Source organism: Leucoraja erinacea, chromosome 9 (assembly GCF_028641065.1).
Source record: "Leucoraja erinacea ecotype New England chromosome 9, Leri_hhj_1, whole genome shotgun sequence".
NCBI classification, from domain to species: domain Eukaryota; kingdom Metazoa; phylum Chordata; class Chondrichthyes; order Rajiformes; family Rajidae; genus Leucoraja; species Leucoraja erinaceus.
The window spans coordinates 69,108,211-69,125,735 of record NC_073385.1 but is presented as its reverse complement, the minus strand read 5'-3'; the positions used below and the strand labels follow the sequence as shown (position 1 = coordinate 69,125,735).

At 46.8% G+C, this 17,525-nt stretch overlaps 1 protein-coding gene across 3 annotated transcripts in view; it reads left to right on the top strand.

Moving 5' to 3' along the window:
* The window catches only part of eml1 (EMAP like 1), a 276,638-nt gene extending 259,779 nt beyond the window's left edge, over positions 1-16,859 (top strand). For all 3 annotated transcript variants that reach the window (XM_055641167.1, XM_055641166.1, XM_055641169.1), the window contains 5 exons: positions 1,886-1,983; positions 3,966-4,053; positions 6,638-6,733; positions 13,820-13,950; positions 15,756-16,859. In XM_055641167.1, coding sequence (XP_055497142.1) covers positions 1,886-1,983; positions 3,966-4,053; positions 6,638-6,733; positions 13,820-13,950; positions 15,756-15,881 — 539 coding nt within the window. In that variant the 3' untranslated portion in view covers positions 15,882-16,859. The remainder of the gene's footprint in view (positions 1-1,885; positions 1,984-3,965; positions 4,054-6,637; positions 6,734-13,819; positions 13,951-15,755) is intronic.
* The last annotated feature ends 666 nt before the right edge of the window (positions 16,860-17,525 follow it).

The window sequence follows — 17,525 nt, the reverse complement described above, 5'->3', positions numbered from 1 at the left end:
ATAAAGAAATTCCTTGTCTTCAGACTTAGACTACTTTAAACTTGTGAGCAATTCTGGGCACCATATCTGAGGAAGGATGTGCTGGCTCTGGAGAGGGTCCTGAGGAGGTTTACAAGAATGATCCCAGGAATGAGTAGGTTAACCTATAGAAACATAGAAATTAGGTGCAGGAGGCCATTCGGCCCTTTGAGCCTGCACGGCCATTCAATATGATCATGGCTGATCATCCAACTCAGTATCCCGTACCTGCCTTCTCTCCATACCCCTGATCCCCTTAGCCACAAGAGCCACATCTAACTCCCTCTTAAATATAGCCAATGAACTGGCCTCAACTACCCTCTGTGGCAGAGAGTTCCAGAGATTCGCCACTCTCTGTGTAAAAAAAAGTTCTTCTCATCTCGGTTTTAAAGGATTTCCCCCTTATCCTTAAGCTGTGACCCCCTTGTCCTGGACTTCCCCAACATCAGGAACAATCTTCCTGCATCTAGCCTGTCCAACCCCTTAAGAATTTTGTAAGTTTCTATAAGATCCCCTCTCAATCGCCTAAATTCTAGAGAGTATAAACCAAGTCTATCCAGTCTTTCTTCATAAGACAGTCCTGACATCCCAGGATGTCCCTATGATGAGCGTTTGTCGGCACTGGGCCTGTACTCGAAGGAGTTTAGAAGAATGAGGGGGGGACCTCATTGAAACTTACAGAATAGTGAAAGGCTTGGATAGAGTGGATGTGGAGAGGATGTTTCCACTAGGAGGAGAGTCTAGGACTAGAGGGCACAACCTAAGAATAAAAGGACGTACCTTTAGAAAGAAGATGAGGTGGAATATCTGTAGTCAGAGGGTGGTGGAACTCATTGCCACAGGAAGCTGTGGAGGCCAAGTCAATGGGTATTTTTAAGGGAGAGATGGATAGACTCTTGATTAGTACGGGTGTCAGGGGTTATGGGGAGAAGGCAGGAGAATGGGGTTAGGAGGGAGAGATAGATCAGCCATGATTGAATGGCGGTGTAGACGTGATGGGCCGAATGGCCTAATTCTGCTCCTATCATTTATGAACTTGTGATCTCTCATTCCCAACCGCAGATGTTCTTGGGGGAACCAAACAGATGTTTACTGATAAGGAAAGATATGCTGGACCTTGAGGAAAAGTCACAAGAGTGGGATCCATTGCATGGTCTGATTCTCTGATAGTAGTCAATAGTCAATAGTCAATAGTCAATAGTCAATTTAATTGTCATGATGACTCTCGTTAAACTAATTCAAAGTCTTCCTCTTTACATGCCACAATCTTGGCAAGAAATGGCAGATCATTTTTCATTAAAGTATATTTTCCAATTGCCTTCTTCACTTATCATTTCAAGTTTTTTTCCACAAATGTCTATATTGAATTTCCACATCCTGATGCTTTACCATTGAGCGTGGTACAATGCCAGGCTCTCCGAGATTGCTTAGTTGAGAGGTACACCGTGGAAACAGGCCCTTCAGCCCACCAAGCCCGTGCTGACCAGCGATCACCCCGTACTATGCACTAGGGACAGTTTGCAATTTGTACAAAAGCCAATTAACCAACAAAGGTACGGCTTTGGAGTGTGGGAGGAAACCAGAGCACCTGGAGAAAACCCACGCGGTCACATGGAGAACGTACAAACTCCGTACAAACAGCACCCATAGTCAGGATCGAACCCAGGTCTCTGGCGCTGTAAGGCGGTAACTCTACCGCTGCGCCACTGTGCCACCCCATATCCTCAACCCCGTGTAATGTCTACCTTACCATCATAATGTCGTTGGTCAGTTCGAGAAGAATGCTGTATTTTTAATAATCACAAATTTTACTTAATTGATTCTCAGTGGCTTATTATTTATTTTTGTGATCTGCTTTTCTCCTTAGAAGGAAATTATTTGGCCATAGGCTCCCATGATAATTATATCTACATCTACACAGTGAGTGAAAACAGCAGGAAGTACAGTCGAGTTGGAAAATGCTCAGTAAGTAATGTTTCATCTAAATATACGTCACGCTTGCTTATCTTATCTTGGAGATTTTGCTAAACTATGGGACTTCTTTTATCTATGCAGTTGCTATATATAGAATGCTTGCAAAACTCAGAAACATGTAGAAACAAGAAACTGGTGATGCTGGTTTAGACAGATGGACGCAGAGTGCTGGAGTAACTCAGCGGGTGGGGCAGCATCTCTGGAGAACATGGATGGAGAAGGGTCTTGGCCTGAAACAACACCTATACATGGTCTCCACAGATGCTGCCTGACCCACTGAGTTATTCCAGCACTCTGTGAAACATCACCTATCCATGTTCTCCACAGATGCTGCCTGACCCGCTGAGTTACTCCAGCACTCTGTGAAACGTCACCTATCCATGTTCTCCACAGATGCTGCCTGACCCGCTGAGTTAATCCAGCACTGTGTGAAACGTCACCTATCCAAGTTCTCCAGTGATGCTGCCTGACCCGCTGAGTTACTCCAGCACTCTGTGAAACGTCACCTATCCATGTTCTCCACAGATGCTGCCCGACCCGCTGAGTTACTCCAGCACTGTGTGTCCCTCAGAAATATGTAACGCATCAGCTAAAATCGCCCCAAATTTCTCAGCAGCCTGACCCTGAGAAAAGTGTAAAAGGCAATGATAAATGACCGGAACTTTTGTTCTGAAAACGAGGTGTATCAATTTGTTTGGACTGATGCATAACCTTCTCTTGCATGTGAACTTAGAAACGGTTAGAGGCAGCTAGATGTAGATATAACTGCTTTACAATGTAATCCAGATAGGGGCGACACTGTGGCACAGTGGACAAGTTGGTGCCTCACAGCGCCAGAGACCCAGGTTCCATCCGGAAATACGGGTGTTGTCGGTACGCAGTTTGCACGTTCTCCCCGTGACCGCGTGCGTTTTCTCCGGGTGCTCCGGTTTCCTCCGACACTCCAAAGACGTGCGGGTTTGTAGGTTTATTGCCTTCTGTAAATTGTCACTGTTGTGTTAGATATAGCTAGTGTATGTGGATCGAAGGTAGACACAAAATGCTGGAGTAACTCAGCGGGACGGGCAGCATCTCTGGAGAGAAGGAATGGGCGACGTTTCAGGTCGAGACCCTTCATCAAACTGATGTCAGGGGAAAGGCGAGACAAAGATAGAATGTAGTCAGAGACAGTAAGACTAGTGGGAGGTACACAAAATTGCTGGAGAAACTCAGCGGGTGCAGCAGCATCTATGGAGAGAAGGAAATAGGCGACGTTTCGGGCCAAAACCCTTCTTCAGACTGATGGGGGGTGGGGGGGGAGAAGGAAGGAAAAGGGGAGGAGGAGGAGCCCGAGGGCGGGCGGATGGGAGGGTGGGAGGAGACAGCTAGAGGGTTAAGGAAGGGGAGGAGACAGCAAGGGCTAGCAAAACTGGGAGAATTCAATGTTCATGCCATCCGGACGCAAGCTGGTTTGATGGCCCAATCTGGGTTTTTGCGGAGTGATTCAATGGCAGTGCGTTCAGAGGGGGAAAGATTAGAGTGAGACAGGGGAGTGGAGAAGTTGAGGCGGTTGACGTCGCGGCGGCAGTGGGAGAACTAGTGGGAGAACTGGGAAGGGGGAGGGGGTGGAGAGAGAGCAAAGACAACCTGAAGTTAGAGAAGTCAATGTTCATACCGCTGGGGTGTAAACTACCCAAGCGAAATATCAGGTGCTGTTCCTCCAATTTGCGCTGGGCCTCACTCTGACAATGGAGGAGGCCCAGGACAGAAAGGTCAGATTGGGAATGGGAGGGGGAGTTGAAGTGCTGGGCTACTGGGAGATCAGGTAGGTTAAGACGGACTGAGCGGAGATGTTCAGCGAAACGATCGCCAAGTCTACGCTTGGTCTCGCCGATGCAGAGAAGTGTATGGGGATCGCTGGTTAGCACGGACTCGGTGGGCCGAAGGGACTGTTTCCACGTTGTATCTCATGTTCTCATCTGCTTCCCACCCAGGGTCACTCCAGCTTCATCACACACCTGGATTGGTCCCTTGACTCTCAGTATTTAATCTCTAATTCTGGTGACTACGAGATCCTCTACTGTAAGTGATGCATGTTAGATTAAGTACAATTAATTCAATTTACAACAGTACATTTAGAAATCAACTAACCAATACTGACTGGTCCAACTGGTTATTGAATTATTATAAATATCACAACAGCCAGGAATGCAGACTATGAATAAATATTAGACATCCAGAAAGAAGAGCATTTGTTGGCACTGGGCCTGCACTCGCTAGAGTTTAGAAGAATGAGGGGGGACCTCATTGAAACATATTGACTAGTGTAAGGCTTGGATAGAGTGGATGTGGAGAGGATGTTTCCACTAGTGGGAGAGTCTAGGACCAGAGGTCACAGAATAAGAATAAAAGGACGTTCCTTTAGGAAGGAGATGAGGAGAAATTTCTTTAGTCAGAGGGTGGTGAATCTGTGGAATTATTTGCCACAGAAGGCTATGGAGGCCAAGTCAAGGCAGAGATAGATAGATTCTTGATTAGTACGGGTATCAGAGGTTATGGGGAGAAGGCAGGAGAATGGGGTTAGGAGGGAGAGATAGATAGATCAGCCATGATTGAATGGTGGAATAGGCTTGATGGGCTGAATGGCCTAATTCTGCTCCTATCACTCAAGACTTTATGGCATAAGATGGTGATGGAGTGTTGCGACTCTTTGTGTGCTGGTCGTAGAAGTAGGCTGTATTTCACACCTTTGTCCTTCTCCTTTGTGAGGTTATCTACTTTGGCAGCAAATGCAAGGGGGCAGAATATTATCTCAATGGGGTTAGGTTACGTAAGGGGTAGGTACAGCGAGACCTGGGTGTCCTTGTACACCAGTCACTGAAAGTTGGCGTGCAGGTACAGCAGGCAGTGAAGAAAGCTAATGGAATGTTGGCCTTCATAACAAGAGGATTTCAGTATATGAGTAAAGAGGTTCTTCTGCAGTTGTATAGGGCTCTGGTGAGACCACATCTGGAGTATTGTATAGTTTTGGTCTCCTAATTTGAGGAAGGACATCCTTGTGATTGAGGCAGAGCAGCGTAGGTTCACGAGATTGATCCCTGGGATGGCGGGACTGTCATATGAAGAAAGGTTGAAAAGACTAGGCTTGTATTCGCTGGAGTTTAGAAGGATGAGGGGGCATCTTATAGAAACATATAAAATTATAAAAGGACTGGACAAGCTAGATGCAGGAAAAATGTTCCCAATGTTGGGCGAGCCCAGAACCAGGGGCCACAGTCTTAGAATAAAGGGGAGGTCATTTAAGACTGAGGTGAGAAAAAACTTTTTCACCCAGAGAGTTGTGAATTTGTGGAATTCCCTGCCACAGAGGGCAGTGGAGGCCAAGTCACTGGATGGATTTAAGAGAGAGTTAGATAGAGCTCTAGGGGCTAGTGGAATCAAGGGATATGGGGAGAAGGCAGGCACGGGTTATTGATAGGGGACGATCAGCCATGATCACAATGAATGGCGGTGCTGGCTCGAAGGGCCGAATGGCCTCCTCCAGCACCTATTTTCTATGTTTTCTATATATGCATAATTCATGTATTGTGGACGGCTTGATGGCATTCATGTGTAGCCTTTGTTCCTGTTCATGGTCTTTTAAAGGTTGTTATAATACTTGCCTCAACTATTTGCCTCAACTACCTCTTCAGTTTAGTTTAGTGATACAGAGCGGTTACAGGCCCTTTGGCCCCCAGAGTCCACACTGACCGGCGATATACACACACTAACACCGTCCTACACACACTAGGGACAATTTACCTTTAGTTTAAACCAAGGCCAAGTAACCTATCAACCTCCACGTCTTTGGAGTGTGGGACGAAACTGGAGATCCCGGAGGCAAACCTACTCAGGCCATGGGGAGAACGTACAAACTCCAAACAGACAGCGCCCATAGTCAGGATTGAACCCGGGTCTCTGGAGCTGTGAGGCAGCAACTCTACTGCTGCACCACCGTGCCGGTCTGGCAGCTTGTTCCATACACCCAGGGGCGGAAAACCCAGAGGGGACACGCCCCCCCCCCCCCCATGTTTTGAGAGGTGTGGGACATCCCCCCCCAAGTTTTTGTGATCCCGATTTTAAAATCTCCGCGTTTAGCGCTGGATTGAGCCTCCGAAGCCTCGCGGGTGCGTGTGAGTGTGCGCATGCGCGCGTGGCCGCTGAAAAATTGTGTTCCCCGTCCCCCCCATGTTGTGATAGCAAGTTCCGCCCATGCATACACCCACCTGTGTGAAGACGCTGCCCCTCAGGTTCCTATTAAATCTTTCCCCCCATCACCTTAAACCTATGTCCTCTGGTCCTCGATTCCCCTACTCTGGGTAAAAGACTCTGTGCATCTACCCGATCGATTCCTCTCATGATTTTATACAGCTCTATAAGATCACCCCTCATCCTCCAGCGCTCCAAGGAATAGAGACCCAGCCTGCTCAACCTCTCCCTGTAGCTCACACCCTCTAGTCCTGGCAACATCCTTGCAGAGCCCTGTAAACAAGGTCAATGTCTTGGAACTTGCTGCTTCTTGGCTCAAAATGATGACAAGATATCTGTGATGTGGAGATGCAACGGTGAGGTCCATCGTCTGCTGTTGTGCTGAACTCCTGCCCATCTCACTGTCCTTCACCCGCAGGGACACCATCAGCCTGCAAGCAAGTGGTGAGCGTGGAGAACGTCAGAGATGTCCAGTGGGCCTCCTACACCTGTACTCTGGGCTTCCATGTGTTTGGTATGTGTGTCCCCCCCCCCCCCCCCCCCAGAGCACAGAGAATTACACACCTGGACAGTGGGGTCAGGGGGTGTACAGAGAGTACAGAGGAGATTTACTAGAATGTTGCCTGAGTTTCAACAACTAAGTTACAGAGAAAGGTTGAATAAGTTAGGTCTTTATTCTCTGGAGCGCAGAAGGTTAAGGGGGGGACCTGATAGAGGTCTTTAAAATGATGAGAGGGATAGACAGAGTTGATGTGGACAAGCTTTTCCCTTTGAGAATAGGGAAGATTCAAACAAGAGGACATGACTTCAGAATTAAGGGACAGAAGTTTAGGGGTAATATGAGGGGGAACTTCTTTACTCAGAGAGTGGTAGCGGTGTGGAATGAGCTCCCAGTGGAAGTGGTGGAGGCAGGTTCATTGGTATCATTTTAAAATAAATTGGATAGGCATATGGATGAGAAGGGAATGGAGGGTTATGGTACGAGTGCAGGCAGGTGGGACTAAGGGGAAAAAAAATTTGTTCGGCATGGACTTGTAGGGCCGAGATGGCCTGTTTCTGTGCTGTAATTGTTATATGGTTATATGGTATATGGTAATGGTGGGGTGTAATGGTGGGGTACCAAAGTGTGTAATGATGGGGTTCAGGGTGTGTAATTGTGGGGTTTGTATTGGTGGGGTTGAGGTGTGTAATGGTGGGGTCAGGGTGTGTAATGGTGGGGTCAGGATATTTAATGATGGGGTGTGTAATGGTGGGGTCAGGGTGTATAATGGTGGGGTTGAGGTGTAATGGTGGGGTTGAGGTGTAATGGTGGGGTCAGGGGTGTGTAATGATGGGGTCACGGGGGTGTAATGATGGGGTCAGGAGGTGTAATGGTGGGGTCAGGGTGTGTAATGATGGGGTCAGGGTGTGTAATGGTGGGGTCATGGTGGGGGGTTGTAATGGTGGGGTCAGAGTGTGTAATGGTGGGGTCAGGGTGTGTAATGGTGGGGTCAGGGTGTGTAATGGTGGGGTCAGGGTGTGCAATGGTGGGGTCAGGGTGTGTAATGGTGGGGTCAGGGGTGTAATGGTGGGGTCAGGGGTGTAATGGTGGGGTCAGGGTGTGTAATGGTGGGGTCAGGGGTGTAATGGTGGGGTCAGGGTGTGTAATGATGGGGTCAGGGGTGTGTAATGATGGGGTCAGGGTGTGTAATGGTGGGGTCAGGGGTGTAATGGTGGGGTCAGGGTGTGTAATGGTGGGGTCAGGGGTGTAATGGTGGGGTCAGGAGGTGTAATTATGGGGTCAGGGTGTGTAATGATGGGATCAGGGGGTGTAATGGTGGGGTCAGGGGGTGTAATTGTGGGGTCTGGGTCAGGGGGTGTAATGGTGGGGTCAGGGGGTGTAATGGTGGGGTCAGGGTGTGTAATGGTGGGGTCAGGGTGTATAATGATGGGGTCAGGGTGTGTAATGGTGGGGTCAGGGTGTGTAATGGTGGGGTCAGGGTGTGTAATGGTGGGGTCAGGGTGTGTAATGGTGGGGTCAGGGGGTGTAATGGTGGGGTAAGGGTGTGTAATGGTGGGGTCAGGGTGTGTAATGGTGGGGTCAGGGTGTGTAATGGTGGGGTCAGGGGGTGTAATGGTGGGGTCAGGATGTGTAATGGTGGGGTTGAGGTGTGTAATGGTGGGGTCAGGGGGTGTAATGGTGGGGTCAGGGTGTGTAATGGTGGGGTCAGGGTGTGTAATTGTGGGGTCAGGGAGTGTAATGGTGGGGTCAGGGTGTGTAAATGTATAATGATGGGGTCAGGGTGTGTAATGGTGGGGTCAGGGTGTGTAATGGTGGGGTCAGGGTGTGTAATGGTGGGGTCAGGGTGTGTAATGGTGGGGTCAGGGTGTATAATGATGGGGTCAGGGTGTGTAATGGTGGGGTCAGGGGGTGTAATGGTGGGGTCAGGATGTGTAATGGTGGGGTTGAGGTGTGTAATTGTGGGGTCAGGGTGTGTAATGGTGGGGTCAGGGTGTGTAATGATGGGGTCAGGGGGTGTAATGGAGACGGTGCAGCAGTTCATTACCAGATTAGTAATCTAAAGAACAGGACAAGAACTCCTCTTTAACCACATCATGGCTGCTGTGGAATTGAGCGCTGACTTTATCTATACCCCTCATCATCTTGTACACCTCAATAAGGTCACCACTCAGCTTGCTACGCTCCAAAGGAGACAGTCCCAGCCTATCTAACCTCTCCCTAAAACCTAAGCCCACAAGGCCAATGGTGAATCTCTTCGGCAATGCTTTCATCTTAATGACTTCTTTCCTATATCAGCGTGACCAAAATTACACAAAGTGTTCCAAGTGTGGTCTGACTAACAGCTTGCACAGCGGATGTGGTGCCTACGTTTGTACTCAGTATCTTTCCCAATGAATGCAAGCATGGCAAAAGCCATCTTCACCACCTTGCTCACCATAATTGCCACTTTTAGAGAACCATGTACCTGAACATACATATATGTGTGAGTATGCGTATATATATACACACACACTGAATTTTTATTTTCTCATTTATCATATTGTTTACAGTGTACTATGTTTATATATTCTGTTATGTGGCAGCAAGTAAGAATTTCATTGTTCTATCTGGGACACATGACAATAAAACACTCTTGACTCTTGGCTACACCCAGGTTTCTCTGTTCAACGGCACACCCTGGGGTTTGATCATTTACTTGCAAGTCCTACCCACGTTTGACCCACCAACGCCCAGCACCTCATCAGACTTAAATTCCATAGTCTTTGTAACAGTGACCACAAGAAAACAACAACTGCCAGATTGTCATTACAAAGACCATCCAGGAATCGAAAACACACACCAAATGAAAAGTGCTGGAGTGTCTCAGCTGGTCAGGCAACATCTTTGGGTGACATTTCAATCTGAAGAAGGGTCCCTACCCGAAACGTCACCTCTCCGTGTTCTGCGGGGATGCTGCCTGACCCGGTTAATAAAACTGTGATCTTTAAAATCAACTCTGCTTTTGAATTTATTAAAGTTCAGAATTAGGCCGTTCAGCCCATCAAATCTGCTCCACCATTCAATCATGGCTGATCTATCTGTCCCTCCTAACCCCATTCTTCTTTTGTGAAGCATACAAATTAGCTAGTAAAAGCACCCTACCAGAGGACTGGGAGAAATTCAGAGTCCAGCAGAAGACGACAAAGGGCCTAAATAGGAAAGGGAAAATAGATTATGAAAGAAAACTGGCGGGGAACATAAAAACTGACTGCAAAAGTTTTTATAGATATGTGAAGAGAAAAAGATTAGTTAAAACAAATGTAGGTCCCTTGCAGTCAGAAACAGGAAAATTGATCATGGGGACCAAGGACATGGCAGACCAATTAAATAACTACTTTGGTTCTGTCTTCACTAAGGAAGACATGAATAATCTGCCGGAAATAGCAGGGGACCGGGGGTCAAATGAAATGGGGGAACTGAGTGAAATCCAGGTTAGCCGGGAAGTGGTGTTAGGTAAAATGAATGGATTAAAGGCCGATAAATCCCCAGGGCCAGATAGGTTGCATCCCAGAGTACTTAAGGAAGTAGCCCCAGAAATAGTGGATGCATTAGTGATAATTTTTCAAAACTGTTTAGATTCTGTAGTAGTTCCTGAGGATTGGCGGGTAGCAAACGTAACCCCACTTGTTAAAAAGGGAGGGAGAGAGAAAACAGGGAATTACAGACCAGTTAGTCTAACGTCGGTAGTGGGGAAACTGCTAGAGTCAGTTATTAAAGATGGGATAGCAGCACATTTGGAAAGTGGTGAAATCATTGGACAAAGTCAGCATGGATTTATGAAAGGTAAATCATGTCTGACAAATCTTATAGAATTTTTCGAGGATGTAACTAGTAGCGTGGATAAGGGAGAACCAGTGTATGTGTTATATCTGGACTTTCAGAAGGCTTTCGATAAGGTCCCACATAAGAGATTAGTATACAAACTTAAAGCACACGGTATTGGGGGATCAGTATTGATGTGGATAGAGAACTGGCTGGCAGACAGGAAGCAAAGAGTAGGAGTAAACGGGTCCTTTTCACAATGGCAGGCAGTGACTAGTGGGGTACCGCAAGACTCAGTGCTGGGTCCCCAGCTATTTACAATATATATTAATGATCTGGATGAGGGAATTGAATGCAATATCTCCAAGTTTGCGGATGACACAAAGCTGGGGGGCAGTGTTAGCTGTGAGGAGGATGCTAGGAGACTGCAAGGTGACTTGGATAGGTTGGGTGAGTGGGCAAATACATGGCAGATGCAGTATAATGTGGATAAATGTGAGGCTATCCACTTTGGTGGCAAAAACAGGAAAGTAGACTATTATCTGAATGGTGGCCGATTAGGAAAAGGGGAGATGCAACGAGACCTGGGTGTCATGGTACACCAGTCGTTGAAAGTAGGCATGCAGGTGCAGCAGGCAGTGAAGAAAGCCAATGGTATGTTAGCATTCATAGGAAAAGGATTTGAGTATAGGAGCAGGGAGGTTCTACTGCAGTTGTACAGAGTCTTGGTGAGACCACACCTGGAGTATTGCGTACAGTTCTGGTCTCCAAATCTGAGGAAAGACATTCTTGCCATAGAGGGAGTACAGAGAAGGTTCACCAGACTGATTCCTGGGATGTCAGGACTTTCATATGAAGAAAGACTGGATAGACTCGGTTTGTACTCGCTAGAATTTAGAAGATTGAGGGGGGATCTTATAGAAACTTACAAAATTCTTAAGGGGTTGGACAGGCTAGATGCAGGAAGATTGTTCCCGATGTTGGGGAAGTCCAGGACAAGGGGTCACAGTTTAAGGATAAAGGGGAAATCCTTTGGGACTGAGATAAGAAAGGTGAGTCTCTGGAACTCTCTGCCACAGAGGTAGTTGAGGCCAGTTCATTGGCTATATTTAAGAGGGAGTTAGATGTGGCCCTTGTGGCTAAAGGGATCAGGGGGTATGGAGAGAAGGCAGGTACGGGATACTGAGTTGGATGATCAGCCATGATCATATTGAATGGCGGTGCAGGCTCGAAGGGCCAAATGGCCTACTCCTGCACCTAATTTCTATGTCTATGTTAGTCGGGATCGAACTCGGGTCCCTGGTGCCGTGAGGCAGCAACTCGATCGCTGCTCCACAATGCAGCCCAGTTCACAGGTAACACATGTGCCCTTTAACTGTATACTGTGAACGCCTTGGTGTAATTGTCCACGGCCAACACCACAGCACTGGTCAAGAGAGCCCAGCAGCGACTACACCCTCTCCGAAGACTACATAAAGCAGGTCTCCCCACTACACACCTACGAACTTTTTATAGGGGGACAATCGAGAGCACATTAACCTACGGCATCACTTCCTGGTTCGGGAGCTGCAAGGCGTACGAACGGCACCAACTAGACAGGATTGTGAAGACCGCCAGCAGGATTATTGGTGCTCCACTCCCTTTCCTGCTGGACATATACAGGAAGAGATGTATCAACAGAGCCATCTCCATCATCAAAGACCCCTACCACCCATCGCATCATATATTCTCCATCCTGCCATCTGGGAAGAGGTACAGGAGCATTAGCTGCAAAACCAGCAGGATGCTCCTCAGCTTCTTCCCGCAGGCTATAAGACTGATAAACGGACTTTGCCCCCTGCCAAAGTATTGCGCACCAACCACCAACCTGGACACACTGCAGCAGAGCCGCTGTCATGCCGCTGTCGATCGGAACGCCTGTTGACGTTTAGTAGAGAGTAGAGTGTTTAATTTGTTCATGATATATGTATTTTTATTTCTATTTATTTTTAATGCACACTGAATGGACACTGGTTGAGCAACGTTTTTTTGTTTCCTCTGGGTATGTGAGTACTCAGGAAATGACAATAAAGATATACAATAATTGTGTTTAGTCCTTTCTTTGACTGGGTAGTGCACAAACAAAAGCTTCTCACTGAGCGTCAGTACAGGTACAAATAATGAACTAACCTGAGCTAAACTAAATACCAATGGTGAAGTTGGACCTTTCCACCCTGGAACTAGTAGGTATGTTACAAAACCTACCTGAATCGTCATGGAGAATCTGCCCCAGCCCTTGTGCGCGATTTTGGCGCTGTTTAGAGGGGGCGGGTTTAAAACGCGATTTTTACTAGGCTGTTGCAATTGAAAATGTTCAGCCTAGTAAATCATTAACGGAAAATCGCTGAAAGACCCCGTCGCAAAAGGTATTATTAGTTTTTATGACCTTGTATAATAGTTATAGTAGTTTAAAAATCACTCTCTCAACCCGCAACCTCTCGCAGCCCCAGGGTTTTATAAAGCAAACAATTAAAGGTATGTACCTTATTTTTACATTAAAAGGGGCTTCTTAAGAACCCTGTATATAAAATTTTCTATAGCGAATAGTTCATTTTGGGCTCTTTATATCCCGCAGTATTTTTCTGAGCATTTGAGATTACAAATCCAGCGCAATGTGAACGTTCTAAACCAGCGCGTTCACAGGAACCCACTAGAAAGCCGATTTTAATTGACTTTAATTTACAGCAATTGAACACTAAATTCCTTCCATTTGGCCTATAAATTAATGTAAATGAGATTTAAAAATCATGTTTTATTGTGAATTATTTGTGAATATTATTTGGACACTTAGGCTATTTAAAAATGTTAATCATTTATTAAGAAATGGATAGATATTTAGATCTAGTAATTGAAGTTTGAAATTAGCTACAATTGGGTAACTAACTAATTATATGCTTTAATTTCAGGTCATCCAAGTTAGATTATTTCATATTTGTTTCAGAATGGTTCAATCTATGATAACTGAAAATTTCATTCAGTTCTCTTAATTTTTAAGAAGGTTATGGGCTTTTGACTGTCCACGATCACAGCTTTTTTGTTATGTCCATAGAAAATCAATAGGGAACAAGATGCTAATTTCCGAGTATGAAAATGGCCATAACATTTTTATTACTTGTGATATGAAAGTGAATTAGGTGTCAAATTAAACTTATTGTTATGCTTTATCTGATGGGATAAATTGCAGACTTGATTTTTTAAATCTCAAAATTTTGTAACATTGCTAGAACTAGCAGTGATTATCTTTCTATTGTGTTTCAGGTGTGTGGCCGGAGGGGTCAGATGGGACAGACATCAACGCCGTGTGCAGATCAAACGATAAGAAGCTTCTATCAACAGGCGATGACTTTGGCAAAGTGCATCTGTTTGCCTCTCCCTGTTCTCAGGCCAGGGTACGGCAAGTTTCACAAAGCCCTTGTCTTGACATTAACACACACTCCATCTTCTAAGACTTTCCCCACCATGGATAAAACCACTTGTTGTTTGAGTCCTAGTCCGTGCAACTCACACAGGTTCTCAATGGGCCAGAAAAACATATAAGGGGGCTGTCCCACATACGTGATTTTTTTACCGGCGACTGCCGGCACCCGTCATAGTCGCGGCAGGTCGCTGAAAATTGTCAGCGTGTTGAAAATCCAGCGCCGATCAGAAAAAAGTGCGACTCTTTGGGCGACTACTCAGGACCCCGCGACATGTGGTTGGCGCTGGATTTTCAACATGTTGAAAACTTTCGGTGACCTGCTGCGACTATGACGGGTGCCGGCAGTCGGCGGAAATAATCACGTAAGTGGGACAGGCCCATTCGGTAGAAGCGGGAAGAATAATCACAGAATGGACGAAGTGTAATGGAGGTTTGTAGGGCAGGTGTTTTACACAGAGGCTGGTGAGTGCCTGGAACATGCTGCTGGAGGTGGTGGAGGAAGCAGGTACCATAGAGGCGTTTAAGACTTTTGGATAGGCACATGGAGATGGAGGGATATGGATTATATGCAGGCAGGTAACAGATGGTCTTGGCATCATGTTCGGCACAGACATGTTAATTTATTTCCCTGAAGAAGGGTCTCGACCCGAAACGTCACCCATTCCTTCTCCCCAGAGATGCTGCCTGTCCCGCTGAGTTACTCCAGCTTTTTGCTTCTATCTTCAATTTCATACTAGATCACAAAATGCTGGAGTAACTGAGCGGGACAGGCGGCATCTCTGGCGAGAAGGAATGGGTGAGGTTTCGGGTCGAGACCCTTCTTCAGACTGATTCATTTATACACAGTTGTGTTAGATCACTGCGATCCTTCTTCAGACAGGATTGGAATGTGTTTAAAGAGCCTGTCCCACTTGCATGCATTTGGCGCGACCAAACGTGGTTGCTTGAGGCGTACGGGCACCGTATGGCCGTGCGGGACCGGTCCCACTTAGAAGCGCGGAGTTGTGCGGGGCTGGTCCCGAGATCGCGCAGGGCTCCGAAAAAGTGGCAGTGTCCGAAATCTTTGCGCGCCAACGGCCTATCGGCACGCAGGCGCATTGCGGTTGTACGCAGCGTCTTGATGGTGTATGCAGCGTCTTGATGGTGTACGCCTAGCGCGTGGCGTTGCATGATGACGTCACTGCCCGACGCCGTGTGATGCCACAATTCAGTCAGCCCGCCTCCTGCCCAGCTGTTTGGTAAGTGTGAGGCAAATGACGTCACCCGTGAACTTAGCGTGAACCGCTTCCGTTTGGTCGCGCCAAACGCATGCAATCGCATGCAAGTGGGACAGGCCCTTAAGTCCTTGTCACAAGTTGTACCTAATTACCTAATTGTACCAATGGTTCTTTACACAGTGGTAACAATGTCCTTTGTTTGTGCAAATTTGACGCACAATAAAACCGTTAGACATAGCATAGGAGTAGAATGATTTCATTCAGCCCATCATGTCTACACTGCCATTCGATCATGGCTGATCCACCTTTCTCTCTCAACCCCATTCTCCTGCCTTCTCCCCGTAACCTTTGACACCCGTACTAATCAAACATAAACAGAATCTTTGGAGAAAAGGACTGGAAGACCATTCGGGTTGGAATCATTCGTCAGACCCGAAACATCACCTGTTCCCTCTCTCCAGAGATGCTGCCTGTCCCGCGGAGTTACTCCAGCACTTTGTGTCTATCTTTGCTATCAGTTGCTTCCTGCACAATGACAGAATGTTGCTTGTCTTTGCAGGCTCCGGGCTGCATGTACGTTGGACACAGCAGCCACGTGACCAGTGTGAGTTTCCTGCACAACGACAGCCAGCTGGTGTCTACAGGCGGGAAGGACATGAGCATCATGCAGTGGAAGGTCATTTAAATCTGACCTCCTCCCATGGCCGGTCACAGCAATATGGAATATCATTCAGTCCGATGTTAAAACAGCGACTAAACCAAACCCGAGAGAAGGCCCTGCACTTTGACAGAAAGGCCGCGATTTGGTGTTTTTCCTAACAATGTCAAAGATTTTATTTAAACCTCAGGAAAATCCATCCTCTGCAAGGTTGCCAGTGCACAGTGTGATAGTGAGTGTGTAACAGCTCCCGAGATCAGACTGGCTCCACCATATCTCCATGTGGTAAAGTTCAGGGTTCACTGAGGCTAAAGTGCAGTGTTGTTAATATGTTAACTCCAGCATAATATCCCTGAAGCCCACCTTTCCTTTTAAATGGTGAGAATGAACACTACCGATACTGTCCGCAATAAGTGTCCTGTATTGATAACCTGTAACAAACATACTGTCTAGTGTGACTTAAACCTTTTGTTGGAGTTTGCATCCGATCGTCTATCTATAAAGTGTGGATGGGTGGCTGTCTCATTGCTGCAAGCTGCTGTGTATTTACCCGCCTCTTCCCTAGAGGGAGCGCCGCGCCGCCTTGATCAGCCCGATAGTTTATTTACAGAAGCGCTGGCTAATGCCGTGAGCCCGCAGAGCGGCAATCCCCTCCCTTCACCTGCTCCACTCCCCAGCTGTAGGTTGTGCGTTTGGAACTGTCCCCATTCTTAACAAAGCTGCCTCCGTACAAGGATAAAAGTGGCAGAGCAGGGAACAGGACAGGTGAGACAGCTCGCACTACCACCAATATTGAAACTTGCCGTTTACATTTGAAATGTAGAATCGTAGGGTTTTTTTTTTTTAAATGACAGCTATTGGTACATTCTTTTAACACTAAAGTGTCTATGGCCTGTTCTGTGACTCATTATCAATAAATTATAACGGTCATTGTGAGTAGACGTCTGCACTTTTCTAACCTACGCAAAATGAACAAATATTCAGAATAAATTTCATTTTAATAAATTATCGCCTGTGATTTTATTGGGTTTTCTTGCAAATCTTGGCAGGCATGGTCGCCTTTGTTTATGTTTTCGCTTAGTTTGTTGTTGTTATTGTCACGTGAACTGGGATACAGTGCAAAGCTTTTTTTGTTGTCCGTCTTCAATGTTACAAATGTTGACATCGCCGTCATCGTTCGTCCTGAAAAGGGCGCAAGCTTCCGGCGCCAATCAGCGGGAGCCGTCATTTGTTGCGATAGATGATGGTGGTACAGAATTAGCTCAGGATACTTCCAGTTGCCAGCCCCGCCACCTGGAGCCTTCTGCTATGGGGCCATCCAGTCAGTGGCAAGACTATACATGATTACAATCGAGCCGTCCACAGTGCACAGATACAGGATAAAGGGAAAGACATTTGGTGCAAGATAAAGTCCGATTTAAGGTCTCCAATGAGGTGGATGGGAGGTGATAGGATGGTTCAGTTGCTGATAACAGTTGGGAAGAAACTGTTCCTGAATCTGGAGGTGTGCGTTTTCACACTTAACTTTTGTCAGATGGGAAAGGGGAGAAGAGGGAGTGGCCAGGGTACGACTGGTCCTTGATGATGCTGCTGGCCTTGCCGAGGTTGCGTGAGGTATAAATGGAGTCAATGGAAGGGAGGTTGGATTGTGTGATGGTCTGGGCTGCGTCC